This window comes from Scyliorhinus torazame, chromosome 4 (genome assembly GCF_047496885.1).
Source record: "Scyliorhinus torazame isolate Kashiwa2021f chromosome 4, sScyTor2.1, whole genome shotgun sequence".
Lineage (NCBI taxonomy): Eukaryota > Metazoa > Chordata > Chondrichthyes > Carcharhiniformes > Scyliorhinidae > Scyliorhinus > Scyliorhinus torazame.
The window spans coordinates 302,195,919-302,217,245 of NC_092710.1; the positions used below are offsets into that span (position 1 = coordinate 302,195,919).

Below are 21,327 nucleotides of genomic sequence, written 5' to 3' on the forward strand. Positions count from 1 at the left end.
CCTCCAGAGCTATGGGCCAAGTGCTGGAAAATGGAATTAGTGTAGTCAGATCTTTGTGGACCAATGTGGACACGATGGGCTGAATGGCCACCCTCTGTGGTGTAACCGCCTATGAATCTAGTTTGATTGAAACATACAAGATCCCAAAGGGTCTTGGCAAGGTGGATGTGGACAGGATCATGCCTCGTGTGGGAGAATCTAGAACTAGGAGTCACTGTTTAAAAATAAGGGGTCACCTATTTTATATCGGAGACGCAAAGAAATCTTTTTTGAGGCTGATGAGCACTTTCTTCCTGAAAAGGTGGTAGAAGCAGAGTCTTTGAATATTTTTTATAAATTTAGTGTACCCAATTATTTCTTTTCCAATTAAGGGTCAATTTAGTGTGGCCAATCCACCTAACCTGCACATCTTTGGGTTGTGGGGGTGGAACCCAAACAGACACTGGGAGAATGTGGTCTTTGAATATTTTTAAGGTAGTGGTGGACAGATTCTTGGTAAGCAAGGGAATAATAGGTTATTGGTTGTAGGTGGGATGTAAGCTAGAGCTTAATAATAATCTTTATTGTCTCAAGTAGGCTAACATTAACACTGTAATGAAGTTACTGTGAAAAGTCCCTAGTCGCCACGTTCCTGCGCCTGTTCAGGTACACTGAGGGAGTCCAAATTACCGACCACCACGTCTTTCAGGACTTGTGGGGAGGAAACCAGAGCGCCCGGAAGAAACCCACACAGACACGGGGAGAACATGCAGACTCCTCCGCACAGTGACCCATGCCGGGAATCTAACCTGGATTCTGGTGCTATGAAGCAACAGTGCTAACCACTGTGCTACCGTGTCGCCCTGATGGAGGTTGAGGGGTGACCTGATAGAGGTCTACCAAGATTATGAGGGGCATGGATAGAGTGGGTGGGCATGCACACTTTCCCAAGGTGCAGGGGCTAGTCCCAGAGCTTCCTATCAGATCAGCCATTTATTTATTTAGACAATGCAAAGTCCCGAAACCAACAGTTTCTTCTGGCCCTGCTGTGTTGAGTGAGGATAGGCCTCTGCTGGGCCTGTGGATTGGACATCCTTCTATGCTGTGGTGCATAGTGTTTTCTCTCCTGCAGGCACATACGGGGCTGGCACCAAGTCCCATCTGTGGAAGTTGGCCATACAGGGACACTGGCCAGTCCTGTACCTGTTAAAGATGGACTACTCTTTCCTTGGAAGTTTGAAACCAGGCAGCTGTTGTGTTGGGTTTGTGACCAGATACTTCATGTCCAATGATTCCCATTCATTTGTTTGGGTGGAATTTGCGTTGAAGTCCTGTGTGGGAGAGTTTTTCCAGATCGGCTGCCTTGATGGGAGTCGTACCTTGGGGGTGGGCATAATAGATCAGCATGGAGAGACAGGTGGGGGGATTGCAAACTTCTTCTACCATTTTGTGGATTGTTGCGTGGCGGTGGATATGTGGAGGATCGATTGGCAGAACAGGAAGTCAAAGAAGTGGTGTTGAGCGTAGTGTTCCAGTAATGATACTGTGTGCGTGTGATCATCTTGACCAAAAGGGGGAGCAGTACTCTGCTACTGAGTATGAGTGTGAGTGCTGAGGTTTGGAAGGTGATGGGAGCAGCACCCCATGTTGGGCAATCAAGTTGTTTCCAGGCCTGACCTTGGCTGCAGTTGTTTTTAGGTCTTCCGGAAGGTCAGGTCAGTGTCCTATCTAAGGTCACTCCGGTGTATATTGGAGTTGGGTGGTGCTTCATTTGGATGTTAAGTTCTTTATTGGATTTTGTATTGTAACGGTGGAATGAGCTGGATGCTGTTTTTACAGGGTTTGGCTTGTCGCCATGGGCAGTTGTTCAAGTTTTAACAAGTCCTTGTTTAGGATCCGGCTCAAGGTGTCAAAGTTGGGGGCTTGAGTTGCGAGGCCGACGTTGGCGTATATGAATTTTCAGGAGGTCGTCTTTAGGTTATTTGTGTACAAGTTGTGTATAGAATGTATCCGCGATAGTTTCCTAGAACAGTATGTAATGGAACCTACGAGGGAACAAGCTGTCCTAGATCTGGTCCTGTGTAATGAGACAGGATTGATTAATGATCTCATAGTTAGGGATCCTCTCGGAAGGAGCGATCACAATAAGGTAGAATTTAAAATACAGATGGAGGGTGAGAAAGCAAAATCAAACACTAGTGTTTTGTGCTTAAACAAAGGAGATTACAATGGGATGAGAGAAGAGCTAGCTAAGGTAATAGGGAGCAAAGACTTTATGGTGAAACAGTGGCGAACCTTCCAAGCGATTTTTCACAATACTCAGCAAAGGTTTATACCAACAAAAAGGAAGGTCGGTAGAAAGAGGGAAAATCGACCGTGGATATCTAAGGAAACAAGGGAGAGTATCAAATTGAAGGAAAAAGCATACAAAGTGGCAAAGATTAGTGGGAGATTAATTGCAAATGCTCAAGTGATAATTTACCAAAATTCACTCGACTCTGGGGTGCTCCCGGCAGATTGGAAATTAGCAAAGGTTACACCACTGTTTAAAAAAGGAGGTAGGCAGAAAGCGGGTAATTATAGGCCATTTAACTTAACTTCGGTAGTAGAGAAGATGCTGGAATCTATCATCAAGGAAGTAATAGCGAGGCATCTGGATGGAAATTGTCCCATTGGGTAGACGCAGCATGGATTCATAAAGGGCAGGTCGTGCCTAACTAATATAGTGGAATTTTTTGAGGACATTACCAATGCAGTAGATAATGGGGAGCCAATGGATGTGGTATACCTGGATTTCCAGAAAGCTTTGACAAGGTGCCACACAAAAGGTTGCTGCATAAGATAAAGCTGCATGGCATTAAGGGGAAAGTAGTAGCATGGATAGAGGATTGGTTAATTAATAGAAAGCAAAGAGTGGGGAACTAATGGGTGTTTCTCTGGTTGGCAATCAATAGATAGTGGTGTCCCTCAGGGTTCAGTGTTGGGCCAACAATTGTTCACAATTTACATAGATGATTTGGAGTTGGGGACCAAGTGCAATGTGTCCAAGTTTGCAGACAACACTAAGATGAGTGGTAAAGCAAAAGGTGCAAAGGATACCGGAAGTCTGCAAAGGGATTTAGATAGTTCAAGTGAATGGGCTAGGGTTTGGCAGATGGAATACAATGTTGACAAATGTGAGGTTATCCATTTTGGTAGGAATAACAGCAAAAGGGATTATTATTTAAATGATAAAATGTTAAAACATGTTGCTGTGCAGAGAGAGACCTGGGTGTGCTAGTGCATGAGTCGCAAAAAGTTGGTTTACAGATGATTAAGAAGGCAAATCGAGTTTTGTCCTTCATTGCTAGAGGGATGGAGTTTAAGACTAGGGATGTTATGCTGCAATTGTATACGGTGTTAGTGAGGCCACACCTGGAGTATTGTGTTCAGTTTTGGTCTCCTTACCTGAGAAAGGACATACTGGCACTGGAGGGTGTGCAGAGGCGATTCACTAGGTTAATCCCAGAGCTGAGGGGGTTTGATTACGAGGAGAGGTTGAGTAGACTGGGACTGTACTTGTTGGAATTTAGAAGGATGAGGGGGGATCTTATAGAAACATATAAAATTATGAAGAGAATAGATAGGATAGATGCGGGCAGGTTGTTTCCACTGGCGGGTGAAAGCAGAACTAGGGGGCATAGCCTCAAAATAAGGGGAAGTAGATTTAGGACTGAGTTTAGGAGGAACTTCTTCACCCAAAGGGTTGTGAATCTATGGAATTCCTTGCCCAGTGAAGCAGTAGAGGCTCCTTCATTAAATGTTTTTAAGATAAAGATAGATAGTTTTTTGAAGAATAAAGGGATTAAGGGTTATGGTGTTCGGGCCAGAAAGTGGAGCTGAGTCCACAAAAGATCAGCCATGATCTCATTGAATGGCGGAGCACGCTCGAGGGGCCAGATGGCCTACTCCTGCTCCTAGTTCTTGTGTTCGAAGTTAAACACGGTTAGAGCCAATACTGAACCTTGGGAGCATCCGCTGGTTTGCCTTTTCCATGTACATTTTTGCCTGTCCAAGATGAACTCTGAACCTTTGATTGTTCAACAGTATTCCAATGCTTTTAGTCACCCAGGCAGGGACATGACATCTTCAGGAGGAGACCAGTGTGCCAAACGGTGGGGGAGGTAGCTGTCTGTGCGGTGCTGCGGTCCTTGTGGAAATCAGCTTGGCCGATGCTCAGTACTTTTTCTACGATTGAGGATATGTGCTGAAGGATGAGGTTTTCAAGGATTTTATATGGGACCGACAGGAGAGAGATCAGACGGTAGCTAGCTGCATGTATGGTGTCTTTTCCGGGTTTTGGTATGGCGATGCCTGTTGCTGTCCACCATTCCTTTGGAATGGTGATGGAATTTCTAGCCATTGTATAAAATCGGGTCGGCCCGGCAAGAGCTCGAGGCCCCTAAATTGTCATATCCTGCTGTCTTGTGACACTTCACACCCTGTTGGACCTTCTTTAATTCTGCAACCTCAAAGGGGATGGGGCTGATGTCTTTTCTGCGTTGCTCGTGGTGATGTCTTAGTTCACCCTGTGTGTGTCTTCTGGTATTTTTGTCCAGGGGTCCCTCGGCTATGGCAAACAGGTGGCTGGAAACATGGTTGGGAGTAACTGAGGGGCAGTTTTGAGTGGGTGGCTTTTGGGCCAGCCCCACGGTGACGGTTTCAGCACTTGCTGCTGGTGAGTGTGAAGTTTAGTTTTGCTACGGTTTTACATAAGATCATAAGAACGAGGAACAGGAGTAGGCCATCTGGCCCCTCGAGCCTGCTCCGCCATTTAATGAGATCATGGCTGATCTTTGTGGACTCAGCTCCACTCTCCGGCCCGTACACCATATCCCCGAATCCCTTTATTCTTTAGAAAGGCATCTATCTTTTTCTTAAAAACGTTTAAAGAAGGAGCCTCAACTGCTTCACTGGGCAAGGAATTCCAGAGATTCACAACCCTTTGGGTGAAGAAGTTCCTCCTACACTCCGTCCTAAATCTACCTCCCCTTATTTTGAGGCTATGCCCCCTAGTTCTGCTTTCCCCGACCAGTGGAAACAACCTGCCCGCATCTATCCGATCTATTCCCTTCATAATTTTATATGTCTCAATAAGATCCCCCCGCATCCTTCTAAACGCCAATGAGTACAGTCCCAGTCTACTCAACCTCTCGTCATAATCTAATCCCCTCAACTCTGGGATCAACCTAGTGAATCTCCTCTGCATCTCCTCTGCACTCCCTCCAGTGCCAATATGTCCTTTCTCAGGTAAGGAGATCAAAACTGAACACAATACTCCAGATGCGGCCTCACCAACACCCTATACAATTGCAGCATAACCTCCCTAGTCTTGAACTCCATCCCTCTAGCAATGAAAAACAAAACTCGATTAGCCTTCTTAATCACCTGTTGCACCTGCACACCAACTTTGTGCAACTCGTGCACCAGCGCACCCAGGTCCCTCTGCACAGCAGCATGTTTTAACATCTTACCGTTTAAATAATAATCCATTCTGCTGTTAGTCCTCCCAAAATGGATTGCCTCACACTTGGCAACATTGAATTCCATCTGCCAGACCCTAGCCCATTCACCTAACCTATCCAAATACTTCTGCAGACTTCCGGATTCCCTGCACTTTTTGCTTTACCACTCATCTTAGTGTCGTCTGCAAACTTTGACACATTGCACTTGGTCCCCAACTCCAAATCGTCTATGTAAATTGTGAACAACTGCGGGCCCAACACTGATCCTTGAGGGACCCCACTAGTTACAGGTTGCCAACCAGAGAAACACCCATTTATCCCCACTCTCTGCTTTCTGTTAGTTAACCAATCCTCTACCCATGCTACCACTTTACCCTCAATGCCATGCATCTTTAGTTTATGCAGCAACCTTTTGTGTGGTACCTTGTCAAAAGCATCCTGGAAATCCAGATATACCACATCCATTGGCTCCCCGTTATCTACTGCACTGGTAACGTCCTCAAAAAATTCTACCAAATTAGTCAGACTCGACCTACCCTTTGTGAACCCATGCTGCGTCTGCCCAATGGGACAATTTCCCTCCAGGTGCCCCGCTATTTCCTCCTTAATGATAGATTCCAGCATTTTCCCGACAACCGAAGTTAAGCTTACCGGCCTATAATTATCCGCTTTCTGCCGACCTCCTTTTTTAAACAGCGGTGTCACGTTTGCTACTGTCCAATCCTCTGGGACCACCCCAGAATCTAGTGAATTTTGATAAATTATCACTAGTGCGTTTACAATTTCCCTAGCCATCTCTTTTAACACTCTGGAATGCATCCCATCAGGGCCAGGAGACTTGTCTACCTTTAGCCCCATTAGCTTGCCCAATACTGCCTCCTTAGTGATTACAATCATCTCAAGGTCCTCACCTATCATATCTTTATTTCCATCAGTCACTGGCATGTTATTTGTGTCCTCCACTCTGAAGACTGACCCAAAAAACCTGTTCAGCTCCTCAGCCATTTCCCCGTCTCCTATTATTAAATCTCCCTTCTCATCTTCCAAAGGACCAATATTTACCTTAGCCACTCTTTTTTGTCTTATATATTTGTAGAAGCTTTTACTATCTGCTTTTATGTTCTGAGCCAGTTTACTTTCATAGTCTACCTTACTCTTCTTTATGGCTTTTTTAGTAGCTTTCTGTTGTCCCCTAAAGACTTCCCAGTCCTCTAGTCTCCCACTAATTTTTGCCACTTTGTATGTTTTTTCCTTCAACTTGATACTCTCCCTCACCTCCTTAGATATCTACGGTCGATTTTTCCCCTTTCTACCGTCTTTCTCTTTTGTCGGTATGAACCTTTTCTGAACACTGTGTAAAGATCGCTCGGAAGGTTCTCCACTGTTCCTCAACTGCTTCACCATGAAGTCTTTGCTCCCAGTCTACCTTAGCTAGTTCTTCTCTCATCCCATTGTAATCGCCTTTGTTTAAGCACAAAACACTAGTGTTTGATTTTACCTTGTCATCCTCCAACTGTATTTTAAATTCCACCATATTGTGGTCGCTCCTTCCAAGAGGATCCCGAACTTTGAGATCATTAATCAATCCTGCCTCATTACACAGGACCAGATCTAGGACCGCTTGTTCCCTTGTAGGTTCCATTACATACTGTTCCAGGAAATTATCGCGGGCACATTCTATAAACTCCTCCTCAAGGCTGCCTTTACCAACCTGTTTAAACCAATCGATATGCAGATTAAAATCTCCCATGATAACCGCTGTACCATTTCTACATGCATCCGTTATTTCTTTGCTTATTTCCTGCCCTACCATCCTGTTACTATTTGGTGGCCTATCAGTGACGTTTTCGCCTTACTATTCCTGATTTCCACCCAAATTGTCCTCCATAGCACCAATGTCATCCCTTACTATTGCCCGGATGCCATCCTTAAACAACAAAGCTACATCACCGCCCTTACCGTCCATTCTATCCTTTCATATAGTCTGATACTCTTGGATATTTAACTCCCAGTCGTGACCATCTTTTAACCATGTTTCAGTAATGACCACTAAATCATAGTCATTCACGATGATTTGCGCCATCAACTCATTTACCTTACTTCGTATACTACGAGCATTCAGGTAAAGTACACTTATGCTGTTTTTTATGTCTTTGTTATGAATCCTAACACCTTGATCAGTAACTTTTCACAATTTATTTTTCCTCTTGCCCTTTCTCCTAATTTTCCTTGTCTTTGAACCCATATCTCTACATAATAACCTGTCACGTAACCTGCTGCCTTGCTCTCCATTAACCATTATACTGTCCTTAGCTTTATATTTTCCTCCCCCCCCCCCCCCCCCAACTTGCTGGTTTAAAGTCCTTGTACCAACCTATTTATCCTATTCGCTAGAACACTGGTCCCAGAATGGTTCAGGTGAAGACCGTCCCAACGGTACAGGTCCCTCCTGCCCTAGTACTGATGCCAATGCCCCATGAAATGAATCCCTCTTTCCCGTACCACTCCTTTAGCCACATGTTAACTTCCCTAATTATCTCAACCCTATGCCAATTGGCACGTGGCTCGGGTAGTAATCCAGAGATTATAACCCTGGAGGACCTGTTCTTTAATTTAGTCCCTAGTGTTTGATAATCCCCAAACAGGTCCGCTTTCCTAGTCTTACCTATGTTGTTAGTCCCAACGTGGACCATTATTTATATTTATTGCCATTCAGTACAAAGCACATAGGCACAGTATTAAAAACAAAAACATCAAGAATGTCAAACAGTACATACATAGAAATTACACCGTTTCTCACAAATCTCCTAAAAGTCAGTACATTTTCAGCATTCGCAACAAAATCAAACAAAAGTATTCCAAGTATCAACAATTCTGTGTGGAAAATGTTTTTACAACTATCAAGACGCAAGCCAAATTTCTGTAAGTTTATATTGATGACCACAAAAAATGCCGTAATTGGGAGTAAAGAAGGTTTTCGGGCTTGGAGGTAGTAATGCCATGTATCAATTTATAAACTTCAATTAGATCAAAAACCAATCCTCTCTTTAAAGATTGTACGCCAAGAATTCTTAATTGTTCTTCATCAGGTATTCCCCTCATGCCTTCCACTTTTCCTGATAACACATCTTCGCATTCTCTTTATAAGCTGTATAGCTCTGAAAGTGTGGATTCCAAACTGAATGTGTACTCCAGATGTGGACGTACTAGCTGCTTAGAGTTTAAGATAAACACTAATGTTATGGCTCAAAAGGAATGCATTCAGCGCTCTAAAACATTTTCTGCCCGCTGTACTTTTTCCTCCCACTTGGTGTGGTGTGCTGCATTCCGGGACTCGATCTGATGGTCTCCTATCTCTGTCCTCTGATGCTTCATATGCCCTTAGAAGGGCAGCACTCTCTTTGTCTAAGCATGGGGCCTAACGATGGCACAGTGGTTAGCACTGCTGCCTCACAGCGCCGGGGACCTGGGTTCAAATCTGGCTTTGGATGACTGTGTGGCGTTTGCACATTCTCCCTGTGTCTGCGTGGGTTTCTTCTGGATGCTCTGGTTTCCTTCCACAGTCCAAAGATGTACAGGTTAGGTGGCCTGATCATGCTAAATTTACCCCTTAGTGCTCAAAGATGTGCAGGCTAGGTGGGGTTATGGGGATAGGGTGGGGGAGTGGGCCTGTGTGTGGTGCTCTTTCAGAGGGTTGGTGCAGATTCAAAGGGGCGAATGGCCTCCATCTGCACTGTAGAAACATGGTATATAGATGGTTTGGTAGCCTCTGGGAATTTGCATGCCGGCTGCTTTGGAGGTGACACCACAGAGATGCTTTGTCAGTAGAGATGTTTCACAGTGGTTCCAGGGTTTCACTATCTTTTCCAGTTGGCTTTCTGGAGGTTCTATTGCATCCTCTTGGGGCTGTTGACTACTGGAACATGAAAGCCTATATGAACGTTAGAGGACGGTGTTAGCTGTGCAGGAAGTCATCTAATAAAAGGCCCTGTGCCGGGTGGGGAGTCCCAGTAAGTAAACAGATCAGGAGAGTAATCCCTCTGGCTGAATGGAATGCTCCTTACAGTATAGGGTCATGGATAACTGCCAGACCATTTCTGGATGCCCACTCTGCAAGCGCTTCACTGTCACTGTTCTAGCACTGGGTATCCCCAGTGTGGACGGTGGCTGTTAAAGTTCGCCACATAGATGGCTGGGTGGGGGAGGGTGGGCAACACTTGCTGCTCCCAGCTGGTGCTTTGGGGCTTGTAGACATGGCCATGTGGAATCCACCAATTGCTGGTGTGTCAGAGAAAGTGGTAGTTACCAGAAGATTGAGCAATATCGGTTCGGACTTGGGTAGCATGGCCATGATTGGCATGAGGGTGGAGCACAGGAAGTCGTCACCTTTGATGGAAAAGCGGCCTGATTCTTCTGTTCCGATGTGGATTTCTTGCAGGCAAATCATATCAGTGGATTGTTGGGCAGCCAGGAGATCCAAGAGGCTTCGCGTGACTGCCGACAGGCCCTCAACATTGTGTTGGCAGATTGGGAGAGCGGACTCTACTGCAATGTAATCTTGGGAGGTTTTTCATTATTCCATTTGACTTTGGGACTTTGACGAGGATTCCTTGTGTGGACTCTTATGAAGCTTCCTTTGGAATTAGTCTGCTGGAAGGATCATTAGCTGCCCCAGGTAAGCCTGGGTACTGGCAGGGGTGCAACATGAACTTTGATCCATTGCTGAGATCTTATTAAATGGTGGAGCATCCCGAACGGCTCCTTGTTCATCTCTACCAAGTCTTGCGTTAGAATTCTTTGTCCTTATTATTACAATCTTAATGTTATGTGCCATTATTGCTATTACAGTATAAACCTTCCAAGTCCTTGAAGCTAGAGGTTCGGGCAATCTTCTAACCCTTCCACATACTGCTTGTTATTCTGTCGGGAGAGTGGTAAGCTCTGGTGTTGCTTGGTCTTGATTTGCCTTGGAGGTTGGGCTGATCTTTGGGTATGATTTCATCCGTTTCTTCCATTACTTGAGGTTAAACTACGCCTGGTTGGTCTGGCTGGTTTGGCCGTGTCTGGCTATTGTTACTCTTGACAGTTTCTGACGGGTTGGAAATGGTATTTGTCCACTTGGCAGTGTTTTTATCTCCACTTCCATTTAAACCATCTGGAAGTTCATTGAGGAAGAGTGTCCCTGTGGCTAGAAGAAATGTGAGTAGCATGCTCACCTCTGCTTTTTGTTGAGGTCTGTGCAGTGCTGGAGGTTCAACTTGCACAGTTCATCAAAGTCTCTTGCAGTTAGAAACATTAGGCCGTACTCAGGGCACTGATCTTTCCTGTGAGGGTGCTTCATAATAATCTTTGTTAGTGTTACAAGTAGACTTACATTAACACTGCAATGAAGTTACTGTGAAAAGCCCCTAGTCGTCACATTCCAGTGCTTGTTCGGGTACACCGAGGGAGAATACAGAATGTCCGAATTATCTAACAGCACGTCTTTCGGGACTTGTGGGAGGAAATCGGAACACCCGGAGGAAACCCACGCAGACACGGGGAGAACGTGCAGACTCCGCACAGACAGTGACCCAAGCGGGAATTGAACCCGCGCCTCTGGTGCTGTGAAGCAACAGTGCTAACCACTGTGCTACCATGCCGCCCCAGCGCTTGCAAGGCCACTCTACTGGGCAGCTCAGGGTTTGCTTTCCCTGACTCGGGTGATTCCTGTGTTGTGTTGTGACCTGATACGGTGGACCAAGGATTGGTTTCTGCCCCATGGAGTGTGTTCTCCCCTTAGGATGGCCCTGTGTTGCTTATATAGCTGAGGCAGTCTTAACTAACTTGATAGTCTTGTCGAGGGTAAGATCATATTTAACTTATAGGAGTCGGAGCGTAAATCATGTGCAACATCCACCACAATTCATCTTTTTGTTAAATAAATTTGGAGTACCCAATTCATTTTTTTCCAATTAAGGGGCAATTTAGCATGGCCAGTCCACCTACCCTGTACATCTTTTGATTGTGGTGGTGAGACCCACACAGACACGAGGAGAATGTACAAACTCCACGCGGATCGAACCCGGGTCCTCGGTGCCGTGAGGCAGCAGTGCTAACCACTGTGGCACCCACCACAAGTCTGTCAGATGAGTTCAGACTTTAAATCTCCATATTCACATTCTTATGTCATCCCATAAGAGATCGAATCAACAGGCTCCCTAGAGAATGTGACTCTCATTAAAGCACAGTGGTTAACACTGTTGCTTCACAGCGCCAGGGACCCAGGTTCGATTCCCGGCTTGGGCCACTGTCTGTGCAGAGTTTGCACGTTCTCCCTGTGTCTGCGTGGGTTTCCTCCGGGTGCTCCGGTTTCCTCCCACAGTCCAAAGATGTGCTGTTGGGTAATTTGGACATTCTGAATTCTCCCTCTGTGTACCCGAACAGGCACCAGAGTGTGGTGACTAGGGGCTTTTCACAGTAACTTCATTGCAATGTTAATGTAAGCCTACTTGTAACGATAAAGGTTATTATTATTACTATTATAAAAAATATAGCTCTCCTTTATTTTATTGGATCACAAGTTGAAATAGACGTTGAACATCAAATTTGGCAGTTGATTCATCATGCTTGTCATGCAGTGATATCTGCTGTTGAAGCAAAGAACCTCCTGGTTCCCCAGCGTTGCATTTCGGGGGAACCCCAATGATGCACATAAGAGTTTATCCAGCAATTGCCCAGAAGTGCTAACTTTCCCTGGACAATCGCACTGGGCTGGGAACCATCCGGCAGAAGCGATTTAAATCGCTAACTCCGGATAGTTCTGCTTTTACCCACAGTTATTCTGAAAGAGTCCGAAGGGAATAAAATCGCTTCTAACTCCAGAGTAACTATTGAAACACCCAGACTGAACCTCGCACAGGACACCCCGGAGGATCTCCCAAACCACCCCCCGACACCGTTCCTCCCAGCCTGGTCCAATCCATCACTCCTCTTTCACTCACCCCCTTGGTTCTCCCCCTGCCTTCATTAAGATTGTTGTGGACTCTAGTATGTTGCTTTCAAACGTATTATGGATTTAATTGCATTATCATCATACCCAGAGGATCTTTACTATGAGATTACTGATTAACCATGCCTCGTTGCACAAAACTAGATCTTAAAAGGGTTTTGACCTTGGTCACTACCACCAACCATGCTGTTGATTGAGAATCTAAACCCTGTTACCAGACCATTCCATTTCAAGTTCATAACTACTTGTTCTATTTCAGTTAAGCATTGTCATTCCTGAAGTGCAAAACAAACACTTGTGGAACAAGTCTAAATCACCACCTCGGCTGGTGGTCTGCATCTGTGTGGTCTGCATACAACAGATAATCAGAATATTTACATGTTCTCCTTGCTGCATTACGTTTCTTTTAAGATTATTAAAATACTAAGTTTGGAAGGAGTTTGTTTTGTTGGGTGAAATCTACTGGATATTGTGTAATTTGTGTAATGCAAGGGTTGTCACTTTTGGAATTGTTTTCCAAGACTAATGAAAGTTTCTTCTTTTTTGTAGGTTTGAGTGGGACAAGCTATTGGAAAATGTGCATTGTTTGATCATAAGTGTGACAAAGACAGACAGGCAGGAAGCCTATATACTCAGGTATTTGAATATTTTATATGAATCTACTTAGAATTGGATAGGATGTAGGTTGGATAACCAACAGATATGTGTTGCAAGAGCACTCTTTAGGATGTGGAATATAGGTGAGTAAAAGAAATTAGAGCGTGCTACTTAATACTTAGGCTTTCCCTACTTAACCGTGGTCCACTTCTAATTTTTAGTCCCTCAGTTGGTTATGCTGCCCGTCATAGATCAGGGAGTTTATCAAACTTTAGTTTTGTCTGAATAGTTAAAATACTCTATGGCAAAGTATCAGGACTTTGTGCATCATAACTATTTGAATGAATCTGAAAATTAAGAGGCAAGAGATCAGATCACTAATTGGGGAATTGTAAATAATTTGATTGCGTGTTAAATTTTATGAGTACAATAAGATGCATGACAGCAGCTTGGAAACATAAACAAGTTCTCAGTCACTCTGCGGCTATAATTCTTTGAGCCTGAATCACCTGGTCATTTTGGTTGGGTGCGTTTCCAGGATTTTAGCATTGTATTCCGAGTGTTATCTCTGTTAGTTGACTAACATAACTGAGTTGTAAAGGTTTTGCATAGATGGACTTTATGTGAAAAGTATATTTATTTCATTTTGAGCACTGAAAATATTGAAGTTTATTCTAAATTAAGGCATGACAATTTATTTGCAAAACAAAATTGGCAGCCTTGCAGAATTAAAGTGTCATGGAAAGGTGGTAGCTTAGTGGTGATGTGACAGTACGAGCAACCCAGAGGCCCAGGCTTTGGCAATGCAGGTTCATATCCCATCACAGCAGCTGGTGGAATTTAAATTCAGTTACCAAATAATGCTCTTGAGGAAGGAAATCTTTACTGGTCTGGCCGACATGTGACTCCTGACCCACAGCAATGTGGGTGACTTTTAATAGCCCTCTGAAATGGCCCAGCTACAAAGTCTCAAAGGAATGAAACCGGAAGAATCAAGAAACCGCTGAAGGCACTGGATACTCGAGGCTCTGACAACATTCCGGCAGTTGTACTGAAGACCTGTGCTCCAGAACCTGCCATGCACCTCGCCAAGACAGCTACAACACTGGCATTTATCCAGCAATGTGGAAAATTGCCCAGGTATATGCTGTTCCAAAAAAGCAGGATAAATCCAACCCAGCAAGTTCCCATCCCATCAGTATACTCTCAATCATTGGTAAAGTGATGGAAGGGACTATCAAGCGGCACTTGCTAGTAATAACCTGCTCCCTTGTGCCCAGTTAGGTTCCACGGGGGGGGGGGGGGGGGGGGGGGGGGGGGATTCCTCAGGGTTATGGCCTAGGTCCAACCACCTTCAGCTGCTCATCAATAACCTTCCTTCCATCATGGTGGAGAAGGTGGAGATGGTCGCTGATGATTGCACAATGTTAGGAACCGTTCGTGAATCCTCACATACTGAAGTAGTCCACGTCCATATCCAGCCAGACCTGGACAGCATTCCAACTTGGGCTCATAAGTGGCTGTATCATTCACTCCACACAAGTGCCAAGCAGTGACCATCTCCAACAAGAGAGAATCTTGACCATATTCCCCTGACATACAGCAACATTATCAATGCTGAATTCTTCACTTTTAACATCTTGGGGTGACCAGAAATTGAGCTGGACCCGCCATACAAATATTGTGGCCACTAGAGCAGTTCAGGGGCTTGGGAATTCTCTGGCGAGTAACTCCTCCCCTGGCTCCCCAAAGCCTGTTCACCATCTACAAGGCACAAGTCAGGGGTGTGAATACACTCCACTTACCCGGATGAGTGCAGCTCCAACAACACTCTAGAAGCTCGACACCATCCAGGACAAAGCACCCCGCTTGATTAGCACCGCGCCCACAAACATTTACTCCCTTCACCACCAATGCACAGTGGCAGCCGTGTGTACCATCTACAAGATGAACTGCTGGAACTCACCAAGGTTCCTTGGGCAGCCACTCGCCTTTCCGACTTGGTAATATCGCCATTCGTTCATTGTCGCTGGGCCAAAAGTCTGGAACTCCCTTCCTAACACCACTGTGAGTGTACATACACCTCTGGAACTGCAGCGGTTCAAGAAGACAACTTGGCACCACCTTCGTGAGGGCAGTTAAGAGTGGGCAATGAATGCTGGCATAGCCAGCGATGCCCACATCCCAAGAATGAATAAAGTAACATGTTTGGCCTAATTTTAAGCATGTTCTTAGTTCTTGGACTTTGACTTCAGTTTTAAACAAATCTTGTTGAATGATGTGTTTGGGTACTTGGAAGTACATTTAAAACTCTTAGTTGAAAGCTGAGTTCTTGCTTTGCTGCTTGCAAGAGCCTTGATTTGTAGTCGTGCTGCATAAACAAACCAAACAGAGTAGCGTGTTTACTTAGTACATAGGTTCATAACTAAAAATAGGCAAAGCTTAAGGCAGCATTGACCTTGGTTTATTGTCCACCATTGATGTGTAATCCGCTGACAATTGGATTATTTCCTATGAACAAATATTCACAGACAGAGATGCACAAAAATTCCAAGAAAGTGGATTGAGGGAAATGGGAGGGGCTGAAAACAATCCCTATCGTGTGGGAAAAGCATTAGGAAACTACTGGAACTAAAGGCTGATCGAATTCCCCTGGACCTCATGGGCTATATTGTAATATCTTAAAGGAATGGCTGCATTGGCTAGTGGATCCCTAGATTCTAGAAAGAGTCCAGTGGATTGTAAAACTGCAAATGTAACATCTCTGTTCATGGAGGGAGGGAGGCAGAAAGGCAACTATAGACCAGTTAGACAAACATGTGTCTTTGGAAAATGCCAGAATCCATTATTAAGGAGTAGTAGCAATACATTTGGAAAATCCTAAGATGATCAGGCAGAGTCAACATGGTTTTCTGAAATTTCTTAGACTTTTTGAGGATGCAACAAGCAGGGTGGGTGAAGGGGTGCCAGTATATGTAATGTATTTGGATTTCCAAAAGGTATTCTAAAAGGTGCCACATAAAAGGTTGCCTCAAGGTAAGAGCTCGTGGTGTAGGGGCTGATTCATTTGCATGGACCACATGCTGACTGACAGGAGACGGTCAAGATAAATGGGTCATTTTCAGGTCGTCAAACTGTGACTTTGTGCTGGTCCTCAACTATTTCCAATCTGTATCAATGAATTGGATGAAAGGCCAACTATATTGTAGCCAAATTTGCTGATGATACCTAGATCTATAGGAAAGCAAGTTGTTGCGTGTCTCACCCCCCACAACCCAAAGATGTGCAGGGTAGGTGGATTGGCCAAGCTAAATTGCCCTTAATTGGATTTATTTTTCAAAATAAGGGGTCTCCCGTTTAAGACAGATGAGGAGGAAGAAGAGGATTTTCTTTCAGAGGTTTGTTGGTCCTTGGGATCTCTTCCACAGAGAGCAGTGGAGACAAGGTCAGTGACTGCATCCATGGCAGATATTTGATCTACAAGAGAATTGAGGGCTATGTGGAGCAGGAAGGAAAGTGGGGGTGAGGCCACAATCTGATCGACAATGCCAGCAGGAGCAAGGGGCTGAATGGCCCACACCTGTTCCTTTGATTTTTCAGTGCCCACTGGGTTGAAGTACTGAGAGCTGCAGATTTAATACAGCAAAACCTGGCCACTCAAAAAGAGTTGTGAAGAGAATGAGGTTTAAAAAGGTTTGGTTAACTGAATTGTTAATGACGATTTGTTAAATGTGATTTTAAGAAACATGGGGCAGGTTTAGCACAGTGGGCTAAACAGCTGGCTTGTAATGCAGAACAATGCCAGCAGCGCGGGTTCAATTCCCGTACCAGCCTCCCCGAACAGGCGCCGGAATGTGGTGACTAGGGGCTTTTCACAGTAACTTCATTGAAGCCTTCTTGTGACAATAAGCGATTTATAAAAAAAAAAAAAAAAAAAAATTTTGAGGCCAGCATGTGGTGCAATGGATAGCACTGGAACTGCGATGCTGAGGTCCCAGGTTCGATCCCAGCCCTGGGTCACTGCCTGTGTGGAGTTTGCACATTCTCCCCGTGTTTGCGTGGGTTTCACCCCCACAACCCAAAGATTTGCCGGTTAGGTGGATTGACCACGCTAAATTGCCCCTTATTTGGAAAAATATATAATTGAGTACTCTAAATTTACTTTTTTTTTTAAATGTGATTTTTGATGCAATTACTAAAGTTTCAGACAGACAATAGAGCAGATCACAGCTGTAAAGGTGACACATGTCTGTTTGTTTTTAAGTCATTGTACCTAATTCTATCAGATTTCCATTGGGATTCAACAATGAGTTGAGTACTGTAAGTGGCAGGTGAAAATGTAAAGATTGTAGAATGCCCCATCCCTCTTGCACTAAAGGTCAGCTCCGATTCGCACTGAAGTAGGCCATTCAACCCATTATGCCTATGCCAGCTCTTTGAAAGAGTTGTCTAGGCTGCACGATGGTGCAGTGGTTAGCAGTGCTGCCTCACAGCACCGAGGACCCGCGTTCGATCCCAGCCCTGGGTCACTGTCCGTGTGGAGTTTGCGCATTCTCCGTGTGCTATGCAAGGTAAGTGGATTGGCCATGCTTCATAGAGGAACAAATAATTGAGTACTCTAAATTTAAAAAACAAAGAGCTGTTTAATTACTAGAGTCTCCTATCCTTGCAAACTTCCCCTTTAAGAATTTATCCAATTCCCTTTTGAAAGTTATTGAATGCACTTCACCTTTTTTAAGTGTGTGCAATCCAATCATAACTTGTGTTTATGAAGAAATCTCCTCTGGTTCAATTTGCCAATTTAAGTATCGGGGTTTAGTGGTATTGTCACTAGACTAGTAATCCAGAGATCCAGGGCAGCACGGTAGCATTGTGGATAGCACAATTGCTTCACAGCTCCAGGGTCCCAGGTTCGATTCCGACTTGGGTCACTGTCTGTGCGGAGTCTGCACATCCTCCCCGTGTGTGCGTGGGTTTCCTCCGGGTGCTCCGGTTTCCTCCCACAGTCCAAAGATGTGCAGGTTAGGTGGATTGGCCATGATAAATTGCCCTTAGTGTCCAAAATTGCCCTTAGTGTTGGAGGGGTTACTGGGTTATGGGGATAGGGTGGAGGTGTTGACCTTTGGTAGGGTGCTCTTTCCAAGAGCCGGTGCAGACTCGATGGGCCGAATGGCCTCCTTCTGCACTGTAAATTCTATGTAATGCTCTGGGTTTGAATCCCATCATGGCAGATGGTGAAATTTGAATAAAATTAAAATCTGGAATTAAATGTATACTGATGAATATGAAACAATCATTGCCGATTGTCAGAAAAACCCATCTGGTTCATCAAAACCCATTCTGGCTCACTAAGGAAATCTACCATCCTTACCCAGTCTGGCCTATATGTGACTCCAGATCCACAACCACAGATGTGGTTGACTCTTAACTGCCCCCCACTGAAATGGCCCAGCAAGCCACTCAGTTCAAGGACAATTAGGGATAAGCAACAAATGCTGACCCAGCCAGCGACGCATGCATTCCAAGAACGAATAAGGAAAGTATTGGTGAAAAAGGAGACAGCTTTTAGTCTTGCGCTTACCAGGTCATATCTGCGGCGCTGAGGACCTGGGTTCGAATCCCGGCCCCAGTCACTGTCCGTGTGGAGTTTGCACATTCTCCCCGTGTTTGCGTGGGTCTCACCCCCACAACCCAAAGATATGCAGGTTAGGTGGATTGGCCAAGCTAAATTGCCCCTTAATTGGGGGGAAATAAATAATTGGGTACTCTAAATTGAAAAGAAATTTTTTTTTTTTTTTAAAGATTAGCGACAGTAAATGGAACAATTTATGCAGATTAATTTAAATTGGTGTCCTCTAGTTACTGAACATTCTGCGACTGAAAGTAGTTTCTTATTGAGGGTAGCATTAAAACCTTAAATCAGAAAGCTTGAGTGTTTTCCTACCTGCCACATAAACTAAGGCTAGGAGTTTAGATAAAGGAATGTTGCCGATGTTAAACACAGTTCAACTGTCATGATGTTCAGATGTGAGAAATACTATGGTTACGTGTGGTAATCGCGTTTCATAGAATTTACAGTGCAGAAGGAGGTTATTCGGCCCATCGGGTCTGCACCTGCACTTGGAAAGAGCACCCTACCCAAGCCCACACCTCCACCCTATCCCCATAACCCAGTAACCCCACCCGACACTAAGGGCAATTTTGGACACGAAGGGCAATTTATCATGGCCAATCCACCTAACCTGCACATCTTTGGACTGTGGGAGGAAACCGGAGCACCCGGAGGAAACCCACGCACACACTGGGAGGATGTGCAGACTCCGCACAGACCGTGACCCAAGCCGGAATCGACCCTGGAGCTGTGAAGCAATTGTGCTATCCACAATGCTACCGTGCTGTTTATGTCCTGTTTTTAAGCTGGTTGTATGTATTTATATCTCTGCCATAACGGGACACTGAAGTTGAGGCTTATGGCCTTTTACAATGAATGAGCTTCTTTCCTTGCGAACATTGTGAAACTTGTTACAAATAGCAATGATTCATATTTGTTCATCCTCTGCAACAAAAGTAGATAAGTATTCATCCTGTTTTGGAAGAGCAGGAGTTGACTGCAGCAGCTCTGGAGAATTACACAAAGAATATGAACCGTGTTTTTAAAAAAAAATTATTTAGGGGATGTGGACTTAGCTGGTTAGGCCAGCATTTATTGCCCGTCCCTAGTTGCCCTTCAGAAGGTGGTGGTGAGTTGCCTTCTTGAACCGCTGCAGTCCTTGAGGTGTAGGTACACCCGCAATGGAGGGAGTTCCAGGATTTTGACCCAGCGACAGTGAAGGAACGATGATATATTTCCAAGTCAGGGTGGTGAGTGCCTTGGAGGGGAACCTCCAGGTGGTGGGGTTCCCAGGTATCTGCCGCCCTTGTCCTTCTAGATGATCGCGGTCGTGGATTTGGAAGGTACTGTCTAAGGAACCTTGGTGAGTTACTGCAGCACATATTGTAGATGGTACACACGACTGCCACTGTTACAGTGGTGGAGTGATGATGTAATCTTCCTGTTTGTTTACAGCATTAGAAGTGGGAAGCTTGAACCTATTTCATCCCATTGGAATGCATTCTGATTTATTTTGTATTTTCTTTCTTAGCTTTTGCCTACAATGAGGCTGATTTATGGAGCAGTAGATGTTACGATCTGTGACTAGGAGGGAGAGGTTTCAAATATCTCGGCCATAATCAATTAAAATGCTCCAAGGCCACTGCAGCATTTTTGGCACCCCATCCACACCATTCAACGTTTACTCCCTCGAGCACTGATACAGTGGCAGCAGTGTGTAACAGATACAAGATGCATTGTAGCAACTCACCAAGCTCCTTCTCAGCACCTTCCAAATCCATGACCACTACCAAAGGCAGCAGACAATGGGGAACATTACCTGTAGATTCCCCTCAAACTATGCACCATCCTGGCTTAGACGTCACTTCTTTACTGGGTCAAAATCCTGGAACCTACACGAGAAGGCATTGACCTCCCAAGGGGCAATTCGAGAAGAGCAACAAATGTTGGCCTTGCCATCATTTATCCCATCAAAGAAACCTATTCCATTTGAGCACAACTCTTTAATCTGTGTGGCTTGCTTATCTACTAAATCATCAGGGGTTAGGAAATGTTCTTCAGAGTTTGGCTCCAGGACATCACTGCAGGAGTTCCTCAGGGTAGTGTCCTAGGCCCAACCAGCTTCAGCTGCTTCATCAATGGCCTCCCTTCCATCATAAGGGCAGAAGTGGGGATGTTTGCAGATGACTGCGCACTGTTCACCATTCGCGACTCCTCTGATGATGAAGCTGTCCATGTCTAACTGCAGCAAGACCTGGGAATCCGGGATTATGGGGAGAAGGTAGGAGAATGGGGCTGAAAAACATATCAATCATGATTGAATGGTGGAGCAGACTCGATGGGCTGAAAAGCCTAATTCTGCTCCTGTGTCTTATGGTCTTAATATTCAGGCTTGGGCTGACAAGTGGCAAGTTACATTCACACCACACAAGTGTCAGGCAATGACCATCTCCTGCAATAGAGGATCTAACCATCGCCCCTTGACATTCAATAGCATTACCATTTCTGAATCCCCCACAATCAACATCCTGGGGGTTACCATTAATCAGAAACTGAACTGGACTAGCTATATAAATACTGTATCTACCAAAGCAGTTCAAAGGCTAGGAATCCTACGCCGAGTAACTCGCCTCCTGAGCCTGTTC

At 44.9% G+C, this 21,327-nt stretch overlaps 1 protein-coding gene across 5 annotated transcripts in view; it reads left to right on the forward strand.

Moving 5' to 3' along the window:
• amd1 (adenosylmethionine decarboxylase 1) overlaps positions 1-21,327 on the forward strand; it is an 82,116-nt gene that overhangs the window by 31,183 nt on the left and 29,606 nt on the right. For 2 of the 5 annotated variants that reach the window (XM_072500025.1, XM_072500027.1), the window contains exon 2: positions 13,024-13,110. The exons of 2 other annotated variants lie outside the window; for them this stretch is intronic. In XM_072500025.1, the coding sequence (XP_072356126.1) occupies positions 13,024-13,110 (87 nt within the window). Of the gene's footprint in view, positions 1-10,063; positions 10,159-13,023; positions 13,111-21,327 lie in introns of those variants that run through there. One more of the 5 variants, XM_072500030.1, reaches the window with a different exon arrangement.